Genomic DNA, 13,313 nt, shown 5'->3' on the forward strand with positions numbered 1-13,313 from the left:
CTACAACTGTAGGGCTGTTGTAAACAGTCATGCCTTAACGTAAGCACATTTTCTGCCATTTGCATTAGTATTCTATAAAGAAAACACCTACTTTTCTTTATGGTATAGGCTTGAAATAGGCACCTTGCTTACCCTCTATCCTAGGTTCCCTGTTATAGAATTACCCTGTTTTCCCCTAAGTCTGTAAACTTGCTCTCATGCTTAGCACATAAAGTTGCATGCACATGTTATAGAATGGTGCCAGTTATGTGCATAACTTAATTGTTAAATTAGCTGCTAATTGGTATTAACCAATAATTGGCTATACTTGGTGCTAATTGGCACTAATTTTCAGTTACACGCGTAACTGCCCTTATCGGTATTCTACAAATTAAAAATGCTAAATGTGTGCAACTTCAAGGGCTGTGGTCCTGGGCGAGTCGGGATGTGCCTAGCACTTACGCGCAAAGGTTATAGAGAGGCATATTTTCAAATCACTTAGCCTTCCAAAGTTCCATAGAAACCTATGGAATTTTGGAAGGTGCTTTGAAAATATGCCTCAGAGTATACTGTCAGTTAAGCACCTAACCGACATCTGTTAGGCAGAAGCATTTACAACAACCACTGAACTAGCATTGTTTGCCCCTAAAGTTAGGCGCATAATTGCAGATTTACACTAGTAATTGCCAATACTGAATTTGCATTTAGTACACATCATTCTGGCATCTAACTTCAGTCCACTGCATTCCCCCCTACTGGCCAATCCTAATATGATGTTGGTGTGATAGCGACCAAAATGTATTACCATCTGACAGCCATGGGGGTAGCATTTGTGAAATGAGTAGGTAGGTAACCACCTCCCTTAAACCACATTTGGCAACTATGCCAAAAATTCAAATCAGATCAAGAGCTTTTCTTGACAGAATGGGGGTTAGGGAGATAAAGACCAACTTAGATTTCATTATCATAAGCTGTTCTAATAAACTATAAAAGACTGCACTTCTGAATGGTACTCTTTTCCTTTTTCAGGTCCAGTACTTTTTCAAGATTCTGAACAACTAATATAATTTCTAGCTTTGGTTACTTATTCCTTCTCTTCAAGTGAGCGAGAGACAGACAAGTGGAAATGTGTTCATTCATTTATTGTCTGATGTTTGGACTGAAAACAAGAACAAGAGCACTGTACCTCTGCTGAAGATTACAGATGTTATAACATTGATTTTTGCACATTAGACAACATTTAACAGCATCCTGTGGGGGTACTGCATTGATTTATATAAAGTTCAAACTAAAGGTTTAGGTTTATTCTCAACAAGTGGCTTTGGTTTTATTTCATTCGTTACATGTCTTCATTTTGCAGAAGAAAAAAAAATTATACAACTACATAAATATAACATTTTTGCACCATGACAATGGTTTAAAACATTCATAAAGAGAGCACCAAACTGTGATGTCTCCAGAAAAAAAACCATAATATATAAAGCAAAATAAGTATCTGTATTGCTGGCAAAACTGACCATCTGACATTGGTCTCTTGCACACCTTCAGAGCATACTGGAGGACAAGGAGAAAATGAGACACTATAAAAAGCATTAAATACAAAGCAGAGTGCAACCCATCATCTTTGCATTTCAGAGAAGACAAATGGAAAAATATATAGTCTGCTCATTACAAATAAAAGAGGCTAACACCACAAGAAAGAAAAATATGGAGTGCTCAATAGTAGTGGCTTTTCTTTAAAAGCAACACTTCCATGCCAACTAACAATTTACTGAAACTGTTCTAGCACTGACTGCTAGTGGTACCATATAGCACTGTAACTAGTCTATTAAACAAAAATGAAATACAAAGTAGGAGAAGGAGCCTGATACATCTTCAGCTCTTTGTTGTTCTAGGAACTGAAGCAATAACCATATGGGAGGCAATTCTAGAAGTGAGCTCCATTTTTAGATCACCCAAGACCATATGATAGGACACTATTATATAACGGAACCTAGGCACCCAGGTTCCATTATAGAACACAATCATAATCCAGTATCAACGCCTTTTGTAGGCACCCACAGGTACACCAGCCATAGAGCTGAAATGTGCAGGGATTTGTGTAACTTTCAGAATATGTGCTATTCAAGTTAAGCGGGTATTTGCATACATATGCACATAACAGCGAGCATTCTAGGGATTTGAGTGCACATAAATGCAGCATCTAGATTACAGAATTGCTTAGGTGAGCACTTATGCACATATATACCAGAATGCTGCCTAAGTGCTATTCTGTAAATATGTGACTATCTTGCATAGTGCATATTTCCAAGGGAGCATACACATGGGCAGAGCTTCCACTTACGCACTTAACTTACATAATTCTGTATGTTACATGCAGGCACTCTAAGGCTGGTGTAACTGTGGGTACCTAAAGGTTAGGCACACCAACACGGTTACGCTAGCATTCTATGAAGGAAGCATGTGCCCTCAGGATGTCTAATTAAAGGCAGCTACCTCCTGTTTGCATGGGAATCATGTGCATTCTCATTTGCTTCTGCTTTCATTCCAGTTATTCTTGAAGAAGCCAAAGCGGGTTCCTTGCATACTTAATTTTTGCTTCAGATTAAAGCACATGATCTTCCTCAGTAGAACTAAACACAAAGGAGGTAATTTTATAAGGGACTTGAATATGTGGAAAAATGTTTTACACACTCAACTAGGTTCTTATAAAATTGCCCAAGGCATGTAGAAGTAGTCACAGAGAAATCATAGGGGCTACTTCTATGCACTGTATGTGCAGGCATTCTGGGGGGGAGGAGGGAGGGGGTTAGAAAATAGGCAGAGCATGGATGGGATTGGCATGTATGCAAGTACTGTAGTTTAGTTTATTCACAAATCTGCTATACTACCCTTACACCAGAGGCAACAAAGTGGTTTCTTTTATAAAATACATACATATGTGCCGATTCTTACTAGTACATGCAGACACATAATTTACAACTGCCTCAGAGCAGATGTACATGTGTATGCCTACTTTTCATAGGGTAATTTTCTAAAGGCACATAGGCATATATGTTGCTTTTATTAAAAAAATAATTTAAAAAAAGCATAACACCTTTCCTATCTGCCTGGACAGCCTAGGTGCCCTGTTATAAAATTACCTTCAAAACTGAGACGCTAGGCTAACTAAATACACAGACAGATAGATAGGACATTCATCTACCTATATATCTGTGTACATGGAACTGCTGCTTTGAGAAAAAAAAATACCATGCTAGTTTTCTCCCCGTTACTGAGTATGTACACCTTGGACTGCAAGCCTTGTTCACAAAGTAGAAAACAAATACAGTATAACATGACTAGAAAATAAAATTACCAGAGTCTGTACCTATACTACTGAACACCTACAAATAAAATACACAAGGCAGCAATACTTAGGGGCCAAATACACTGCTGACTATGTCAGTTATGGAATCATAATTTACAGTAGAAATGGGCATGTCCCAAAGGCTCAAGTACATGTTCATTGTCTTTGTCATTTACAGTAGAATAAATATTTGTCACAATATTGCTACACTTTAAATTTACATTCTAACCTAGTAAATGCAGAAAGCTAGTGTAAAGCAGAAAGATTAAGTGTAGGTCCCATATGTATGACAGTTTGTTCAAGACTAGTAGGTTTTTCTTTTTTTGTTTTATTATGGTAAATGGGTTGTGCTTGTGATCAGCTGTTCTTTATGTCAAATTTGATATCAAAGCGTCCCTGGAAGCGGTCCTTATCATTGTATTGGATGTTCTCACCATAGGCTTTGCACTCAATGCGGACCTCAGTGTTGTGGGTAATATTAGTGAACTGTACGGCCAGCAGGGGCTGCAAATACTTAGGCTGTAGACGTTTGCCATAATAGGGGTAGTACTGCAGGGGGAAACCAGCTGCACCATTCATCCCAAAATATTCTACAGGTCCAATTTTGTCCGCATCTTCTTCTTTCTACAAAAGAAACAAAAAGAAGGAATACAAATCATAAGCAATTATTTGTTTGATTATACAGTCTTCCAGTGTATTTCCACATGGGAAAACTACTTAATTCTTGTGCAGAGTTTGTCATGCGTTAAGGTTGAATTTGTACAGTAACACATAACCTACACAAAGTTCCCATTAACAAGTCAGGCTGCATATCAAACTGCAATGATGTTATGAAAGTTTGTTAGAGCTGGATTGAGGCGCTTTCTGCATAGAACTGACAGCAGCAGTTGACCAGAAACACCCAAATAATGATTAATCACTAGCATAGGAGCCACCTTTTCAAAATGTTTGGGGAAGTTAAACTCAACAAAAATTACCCCAGCCAAAGAAAAAGTAAAAACAAAGCAAGGAGGATCAAGGCCATATTTTAAATGTACAGAGCGGAGCAGAGGAGAACTTGTGGCTAAAAGAAGAGCTCTGGAAGCAATGAAAGTCTCTTTATTCCTCCAACCTCAACTCATCCACAGCACACACTTTTTTTTCCTCTCCAGTCAGACCTGGTCCATATACCCCACATACTCTCCATCCTAACCAGCCATTAACAATTTTTCTTCTCTCCACACCACACACACTATCCCTCAGCCCATCTCCATTTCTTTCTTAACTTCCTTTTCTCTTGCTTCTTCCTAATATCATCTTCATCCTAAATCTTTCTTCTCTTATTTTCCTCCTCCCTCCTTACCTGTTTGTAGGCAAAGTTTGACATATTTGGAGGCAAGGGTATGTAATATCTTCTGGCCTCCTCCACTTTGCCATCCAAACCTGCTCTGCTTCCCTCTCAGTTCCTCTCCCCATAAGGTTCTCACTTTTCCTCTTTATAAGGTTTGGCTCACCCATCTCTTCACTGCCCCATACTTCCTCACAACAGGGTCGTTTCACTTCTCCCTCAAGCTTGCATCACCTCTCTACTCCACTTTTTCAGAGCCATGCCACAGTTCCATTCCTTGAAACTACTGAAGCTATATCTAAGTATTTTCTGAGGAAAGACAGAATGTGCATTTCTCGCAAGAGGAAGATGCACTCTAACACAGTTGTTTAGGGATGCTAAAAGCTTGAATTGACCTGCATTTCCAGAAAAGACAGGGCTGTTGAAGTTTTGCTTTCTGAGAAACAAATAGCACTTGATTCTCCTACCTGATTTGCAAATATAACCCTCAGTTTTTGTGCCTGTGAGAGCCTATAGGATGTTGCCCCTCTCTGTTAATAGTGCTCCCTCACAGTGTCAGAGCTACCTTAAACTCCATAGTCCCACCTAAGGAGGAAGTGACCCGGGAAGGGAGGAACCAGAAGGGCATAGGGAGTATATAAACTGAGGCCATAGCTAGATTAAGGAAGCCCAGCGGGAAGCAGCAATGCTCCACGGCATGTACCTCCAATACTTAAAAGTGAACTGCCACTGCTACATTCAGGCAGGCCAAGCTCCACTGGGAACCTTGCAGATTTTGTATGTTGAACTGAATAATTGCTAGACACTGCCCTGATAACTTTGAGGAACCAGACCAGGGTCAAATAAAGTGTACTGCTGGACTGAGAAGCCATAAAGTAAATTGTGGCCCTGCAGAAGCAGGCCACACGAGAACATTGTTATATTTACGGACTAGTTTTATGTTGCCTTTTTCCTCCTACCTGGGAACAGAACAGGACCCCTGACCTACCAGCTTTAATAAATGTTCTTTCCCTTTACCTGCAACTACTGTGTGGCTGTAACCAGTGGTGTGCTGGAGCCGGCTCGCACCGGCTCGCAAGAGCCGCTTGTTAAATTTTGACAGCTCTTGTGAGCCGGTTGTTGTTGGGGGCGAGCCGGCTCCATTACGGGAGGTAAGCATGGCAGGAGGGCACCATCACAGGCCATGCTTACCTCCCCTGCCGCTCCGAAGCATGTCCAACCATGTCCTTCGCCCCCACCCTCCCCTCCCGCTCCCGCTCCCATCCGTCTTTTATTAATTACCTCCGTTGAAGCGCGCGCTATTTAATGCCCTGCTGCGTGCTGGCCGTCTCCAGGCTTCCCCTGCTTGCTTCGGATGATGTTCATGCCTTAGTCCCGCCTTCATTCTGACGTCATTTCCTTTTTTCACGAAGGCGGGACTAAGGCACGAACATCATCCGAAGCAAGCAGGGGAAGCCTGGAGACGGCCAGCACGCAGCAGGGCTTTAAATAGCGCGCGCTTCGACGGAGGTAATTAAAAAAAGACGGATGGGAGCGGGAGGGGAGGGTGGGGGCAAAGGACATCGTTGGACATGCTTCGGAGCGGCAGGGAAGGGGAGGGAGGAGAATCGCTGGGTATGGATGGGTAGAGGGGGCAAGGAAGAGAATTGCATGAATGGGTAGAGGGGGGCAAGGAAGAGAATTGCATGAATGGGTAGAGGGGGGCAGGGGAGAGACTTGCTGGGCATGGGTGGGTAGAGGGGGGCAGGGGAGAGACTTGCTGAGCATGGGTGGGTAGAGGGGGAAGGGGAGAGACTTGCTGGGCATGGGTGGGTAGAGGGGGGCAGGGGAGAGACTTGCTGAGCATGGGTGGGTAGATGATAGGGCAAGACCCTGGAGCTGAGCTCCCGGTACCCATAGGCCTTTGCGAGTTGCTAAGCTTAGCCCTTGGATGACGGACTGTCATGGAGAAAGAGGAGCCGGATGAGGATGCCACTGATGATGGATTTGATGCGGATGATCAGGAAGCCCTGAGTTCAGAACCTGAAGCTAATAGGCTGGATGATAGAACTGAGGAAGATGGTGAAAGATAAAGATGACGAGGGAGAAATGGGTGCCCTGGATGGACCCAGGTCTCGGGCAGAGAGGACAGTGGGACACTGTGCCATAGCTATGTTAAGGAGGGCCAGCAGGAAGCAACTACGCCCCATGGCATATGCCTCCACCACTTATTTGTGAATTGCCAATGCTACTGTCAGGTAGGCCAAGCTCCACTGGGAACCTTGTAGATTTTGTACTTTGACCTAATTGCTAAAGACTGCCCTGAAAACTTTGAGGAACCATGCCAAGGACAAGTAAAGTGTGCTGCTGGACTGAGAGGCCATAAGGTACACCATGGCCCTGCACAGGCCCGCCAAGAGGGGGGGCAGGGGGTACAAAATTCCCCGGGCCTCCAAGAGGGGCCCAGCGCCTCTGTCCCCTCCACACACCCCCCTCTATCCACCACCGGGCCGGGCCCCCATGAATTCAAATCATGGCGCCTCACCTCGACCTCGCTCCGTGTGAAAGAAGCGCAGCAGCGGCAGTCTGCAGATCGCCTCCCTTCGGGCCTTCCCTCCCTGTGTCCCACCCTCGTCACAAGGGCAGGCATAGGGAGGGAAGGCCTGAAGGGAGGCGATCTGCAAACTGCCCCTGGTGCACTTCTTTCACACGGAGCGAGGTCGAGGTGAGGCGCTATGATTTGAATTCAGGGGGGCCTGGCCCGATAGTGGACGGAAGGGGGTGGCGGTGACGACAACGACCTCGGGGGAGGGAACGGGCCAAGCCCAGTCTCTCAGCGGCCCTGGCCCTGCAGAAGCAGGCCACACAAAGACAGTGTTAAATTTACGAACTTCTCTTTTGTTGCCTTTTCCCTCCTATCTATGAATAAAACAGGACCCCTAACTTACCAGCTTTAATAAATGCTCTTTCTCTGTACCTGCAACTACTATGTTGCTAAAACTTATTTGGGCACTGGGCCCACCCTCTTTCACATTTCCACAATGCCTAACTGAAATCTGGCTTAAAGGGGCTGAAAACTCTTACAACAGATAAGAGACTGCTCCTAATTTCTCCTAAACAAAAAAACAGAGTCACTTTTCTCTATGTTGACCAACCGAAGTCTCCACTGAAGTACTTCTGGTACATTTCTCCAATAATTTTTATGCTATGTATTATTCTCATCATGCTGATCTCACCCATCCCTCATCTTTAGATGAACTACATCTAGCATCGCTCTTTACTTTCCTCTCCCGCAGGTTCAGAATCTGATTCACTTTCTCACTCCACCAATATAATTCTTGGAACTTAATATTTATGCTGATGACCCTCAGAAACCAGATGATAAAGTATTTGTATCATTTATGTGAAACTTCAACATTCTGTAATACATTCATGCTCTTACTCGTAAAACTAAGGACTCTCTTGAATTTGTTTTCTCTTCTGCTTCCTTTAATAAGAAATGAAGTCACCTTTACCCCACTGTTCAGGTCAGATCACTTTCTGGTCTCTTTTCCAGTTGATCTTTCTGACTTTAGGAGCCACTTCAAAAGGTAAAAAGACTCTAGGAGGCTTCACAAGGTAGGTATTAATGAGTTGGTTCCAAATCTCCCCCCACCCTCAACGCACACCTTTTGGACTCCCTTGAGACACGGGCTACTTCCTAGAGCAGCGTTTCCCAAAATGTGCACCGTGGCACCCTGGTGTGCCGCAGTGAATTCTCAGGGGTGCTGCAGCACATCTTGACCTCCCACCGCCCACAATTGAGCATCGCTCCTTACTTTGCTGTCTTGCAGGTCCAGAATCTGCCGTTTCCTGCTTCTTCCCCCACCACTGCAGTGCTTGCAGCTTACATTTTCAGGCCGTCCGCAATTCACACAGGCACTGCAGGGACTTCCCTCTGCCACATCCAGCCCTCACAACAGGAAGTTGCATCAGAGAGGGCCAGATGCGGCAAACTGGGAAGGCCCTGGAGTGCCTGCCTGTGTGAATCGTGGACAGCCCGAAAACGTAAGCTGCAAGCACTGCAGGGGCGGCAGGGGAAGGAGAAAGATGTGGCAGTGATCCTAGATCTGCAGGAAGAAAGGTAATTAGCAATGCTGGATTTGGGGAAGGCATAGGTGTCCTGGATGTAAGGGAGGAAAAGGGCTGTAGGGAATGGTGTGCTGGACTTTCTGGGAAGAAGGGGCTGCAGGGAAAGGGAGACGTGGCTGGGGGACTGCGGAGACCCATGTGGCTGGGAAGGGGTGCATGGAGGCCCATGTGGCCATGGGGGTGTATGGAGACCCATGTGGATGGAGGGGGGGTTGCAAAAAATTGCTTGGACACTAAGGGTGCCGTGAGCCGAAAAGTTTGGGAACCCCTGTCCTGTATGGTGTACAGCACTGCGTATGCCTTGTAGCGCTATAGAAGTGATAAGTAGTAGTAGTAGTACAGCTTCATGTTAAAGTTAGCTCTAAAGGAAGTTCCTTAAGGGGATATTCCATCAAGACAGTTACAATCACCTATGGTACCACTATGGATTGCAGTTACTTAGAAAATAAGCCCATTATGTAGCAAAGAGAAGGCAAAAAAAAATAAAATAATACCTCCATGAATATTCAAATCTGTAAGGAATACTATAATGCCTGCAAGGTATGTATTCTCTCTGTAGAAAAATAAAACTTTTCTCAGCTGGTATATTTTTAATAGAATTCACCCAAAACAGCTATATCATACTATCACTAACTTCTTTAGCTCAAATATCATCACAGAAGGCAACTAGAATTTATTTTACTCAGACAATTTTTCTTTTTCCTGAATAAAATGCTGAACATCTAGTTGTCATCCAAACCATTCTTAGATCCCAGAGTTCCAATTGCCAATTATTCCCATCCTCATAATCTTTCAAGCTCACCTGCAGCTTTCAACTCTTTAACCACACTATAATCAAGGGCCCTTTTACTAAGGTGTGCTGAAAAATGGCCTGCGGTAGTGTAGATGTGTGTTTTGGTTGCACGCAGAATCATTTTTCAGTGCACCTGTAAAAAATGCCTTTTTTAAAAAGTTTTGCCGATCATATCAACCTATCTCCTTATTACCGTTTGAAGCAAAGTTACTTGCTAAAATATTGGCGAATAGACTTGCCAGAGTATTACCGTCTTTAATCGTGACACCACAAGTAGAATTTGTGCGAGATAGGTCGGTGGCACGAAACATGAGAAAGATCTTGCTAGCTGTAGAAGAAATACAGAGGAAATCATTGCCTTCGCTCCTGGTGAGCTTCGACGCTGAAAAAGCGTTCGATCGTGTTCATTGGACGTTCATGTTCGCGACCTTGGAGGCATATGGAATAAGGGGATATTTTACTGAGGCTATACAAACCTTATAGAAAAATCCGTTAGCAGAAGTTGCAGTCAACAGGATTTTTTCAGATTCCTTTCCAATAGCGAGGGGCACGCGGCAGAGTTGCCCTCTCTCACCTCTTCTATTCGCATTGGTCATGGATCCGCTTATTCGAGACATCATGGGTATGGAGGAGGTGAGGGGAGTGGTAGTGGGGCGAGAGCAATTTAAAATAGCGGCCTTTGCAGATGATTTACTGGTGATATTACAAGACCCTCGGACCTCCCTAGCAGCGCTTCTGGAGATCTTTGAGAAATTCCGAGATTATTCGGGTTTTTGTATTAATCTAGATAAATCAGAGGTTCAGACTCTATACCTTTCGGACATGGAATGGGCTCAGATCAACTGCCCACTAAAAAAAGCTTCCGCGTCCTTCAAATATCTTGGTATACAGCTATCCGGGGATCCCAGGCAGTTGTATAAATTGAACATCGCTAAGCTATTCTCCAATACTAGAAAGCTTTTGGACAGATGGACAGGGTTACCGGTGTCGTTGTTGGGGAGAATATCATTGTTTAATATGATCGTCTTTCCTAAATGGCTTTACTGTTTTCAAACTTTACCACTGTGCCTCACTACAGGTGAATGGAAAAAGTTGCTGGGTATGTTATCCAAGTTCCTTTGGAACAAGAAAAGGCCACAGATTAGTATGGAAAGGATGTTAGAGGGGTGGCATAGAGGTGGATTTGGTATTTTAAATTTATGGTGGTACAATAAAGCCTGTTTGTTACGACACCTGGGGGATTGGCTGAAGGGAACGTCTCACTATACACCGGTGGAGATGGAAACAGATTGGATAAGCCCTTTACATTTGAATTATGTTTTGCAAGCTGAGGCCTCCTGCTTGCCAATACACCTTCGTTGAAGTAATTTAGTGCGCCCTTTACAGACAGTATGGGGGGAATTAGCCAAACTTTGGTCATTTGATGCACATACTAGTAGACTATTACCCCTTAGGGGTAATGGGGATTTCCAACTGGGAATGGAGAATAAGCGTATTAGGGACTGGAGTGAAAGGGGACTTCCTATGGTAGATGATTTTGTAGACCACACAGGGCGCATTAAAAAGTTGGAATCTTTAAATTTTGGACCCCTTGAATGGGCAGATAAATTTGCCTTTACGCAGATAACTCATTATATTGTTGCATTGCCCTCACAATATTTGGCAGTTGATGTGGCCTCCAAGTTTAAGGAACTTTATGAAACACCAACCGCAGACCCAGCGTCTATTTCCGTGTTACATAAAAGACTCATACAAAGCTGTCCACCGAAGAATCTCGATCAGTTGGCAGTGAAGTGGACAATGGATTTGCAGAAAAGGATTACTGTTAGCACACTGATACGCAGCCTGAGGCAGATCACGGTCTGGCTCAGTAGTGCTGAGCTAAGGGAATGTCAGGGAAGAAGCATATATAGGGCGTACACATCGCTGTCAAGATTGTATACAATGGGCAGAGCAGAATCATCCACCTGTAGCAGGTGTGGCGACCCTCATTGTACTTATTATCATGTTATATGGGCCTGTACGGTGATCTGCAGTTATTGGACACGGATTGCGAAATTCAGAGGAAATGTACCACCTGTTCCTCTGATCCCATTCCCACCCACCTTCTTAATGCCATCTCTCTCTTATTCCTTTTATCTGTCACATTCTCAACCTCTCACTTTCCACTGCGACTGTCCCTGCTGCCTTTAAACATGCTGTGGTCACACCTCTCCTTAAGAAGCCTTCACTCGACCCTACTTGTCCCTCTAATTACCGACCCATCTCCCTCCTTCCTTTTCTCTCCAAATTACTTGAGCGTGCTGTTCACCGCCGCTGCCTTGATTTTCTCTCCTCACATGCTATTCTTGACCCACTACAATGTGGTTTTCGCCCTCTCCACTAAACCGAAACTGCGCTTACTAAAGTCTCCAATGACCTATTACTGGCTAAATCCAGAGGTCAATATTCCATCCTCATTCTTCTTGATCTTTCCGCTGCTTTTGACACTGTCGATCACAGCATACTTCTCGATACCCTGTCCTCACTTGGATTCCAGGGCTCTGTCCTTTCCTGGTTCTCTTCCTACCTCTCCCTCCGCACCTTCAGTGTTCACTCTGGTGGATCCTCTTCTACTTCTATCCCTCTGCCTGTCGGCGTACCTCAGGGTTCTGGTCTTGGTCCCCTCCTCTTTTCTATCTACACTTTTTCCCTTGGTTCATTAATCTCATCCCATGGCTTTTCCTACCATCTCTATGCTGATGACTCCCAAATCTACCTTTCTACCCCTGATATCTCACCTTGCATCCAAACCAAAGTTTCAGCGTGCTTGTCTGACATTGCTGTCTGGATGTCTCAATGCCACCTGAAATTAAATATGACCAAAACCGAGCTTCTCATTTTCCCCCCCAAACCCACCTCCCCGCTCCCCCCGTTTTCTATTTCTGTTGATGGCTCTCTCATTCTCCCTGTCTCCTCAGCTCGAAACCTTGGGGTCATTTTTGACTCTTCTCTCTCCTTCTCTGCTCATATCCAGCAGATTGCCAAGACCTGTCGTTTCTTTCTTTACAACATCCGTAAAATCCGCCCCTTTCTTTCCAAGTACTCTACCAAAACCCTCATCCACACCCTTGTCACCTCTCGTTTAGACTACTGCAATCTGCTTCTTGCTGGCCTCCCACTTAGTCACCTCTTTCCTCTCCAGTCGGTTCAAAACTCTGCTGCCCGTCTTGTCTTCCGCCAGGGTCGCTTTACTCATATACCCCTCTCCTCAAGACCCTTCACTGGCTCCCTATCTGTTTTCGCATCCTGTTCAAACTTCTTCTACCTAACCTATAAATGTACTCACTCTGCTGCTCCCCAGTATCTCTCCACACTCGTCCTTCCCTACACCCCTTCCCGTGCACTCCGCTCCATGGATAAATCCTTCTTATCTGTTCCCTTCTCCACTACTGCCAACTCCAGACTTCGCGCCTTCTGTCTCGCTGCACCCTACGCCTGGAATAAACTTCCTGAACCCCTACGTCTTGCCCCATCCTTGGCCACCTTTAAATGTAGACTGAAAGCCCACCTCTTTAACATTGCTTTTGACTCTTAACCACTTGTAACCACTCGCCTCCACCTACCCTCCTCTCTTCCTTCCCGTTCACATTAATTGATTTGATTTGCTTACTTTATTTATTTTTTGTCTATTAGATTGTAAGCTCTTTGAGCAGGGACTGTCTTTCTTCTATGTTTGTGCAGCGCTGCGTACGCCTTGTAGCGCTATAGAAATG

At 44.4% G+C, this 13,313-nt stretch overlaps 2 protein-coding genes across 3 annotated transcripts in view; one reads left to right on the plus strand and one right to left on the minus strand.

Moving 5' to 3' along the window:
* The window catches only part of NME7 (NME/NM23 family member 7), a 525,560-nt gene extending 522,493 nt beyond the window's left edge, over window positions 1–3,067 (plus strand). For both annotated transcript variants that reach the window (XM_030203850.1, XM_030203849.1), the window contains exon 12: window positions 1,009–3,067. Coding sequence is in view for 1 of the 2 variants with exons in the window: in XM_030203849.1 (XP_030059709.1) it covers window positions 1,009–1,041 (33 nt within the window). In the remaining variant the exon portion in view is untranslated. The remainder of the gene's footprint in view (window positions 1–1,008) is intronic.
* ATP1B1 (ATPase Na+/K+ transporting subunit beta 1) overlaps window positions 1,107–13,313 on the minus strand; it is a 204,621-nt gene continuing 192,414 nt past the window's right edge. Inside the window, exon 6 of the mRNA XM_030203851.1 lies at window positions 1,107–3,952. Coding sequence (XP_030059711.1) covers window positions 3,686–3,952 — 267 coding nt within the window. The 3' untranslated portion in view covers window positions 1,107–3,685. The remainder of the gene's footprint in view (window positions 3,953–13,313) is intronic.

This window comes from Microcaecilia unicolor, chromosome 5 (genome assembly GCF_901765095.1).
Source record: "Microcaecilia unicolor chromosome 5, aMicUni1.1, whole genome shotgun sequence".
Taxonomy (NCBI): domain Eukaryota; kingdom Metazoa; phylum Chordata; class Amphibia; order Gymnophiona; family Siphonopidae; genus Microcaecilia; species Microcaecilia unicolor.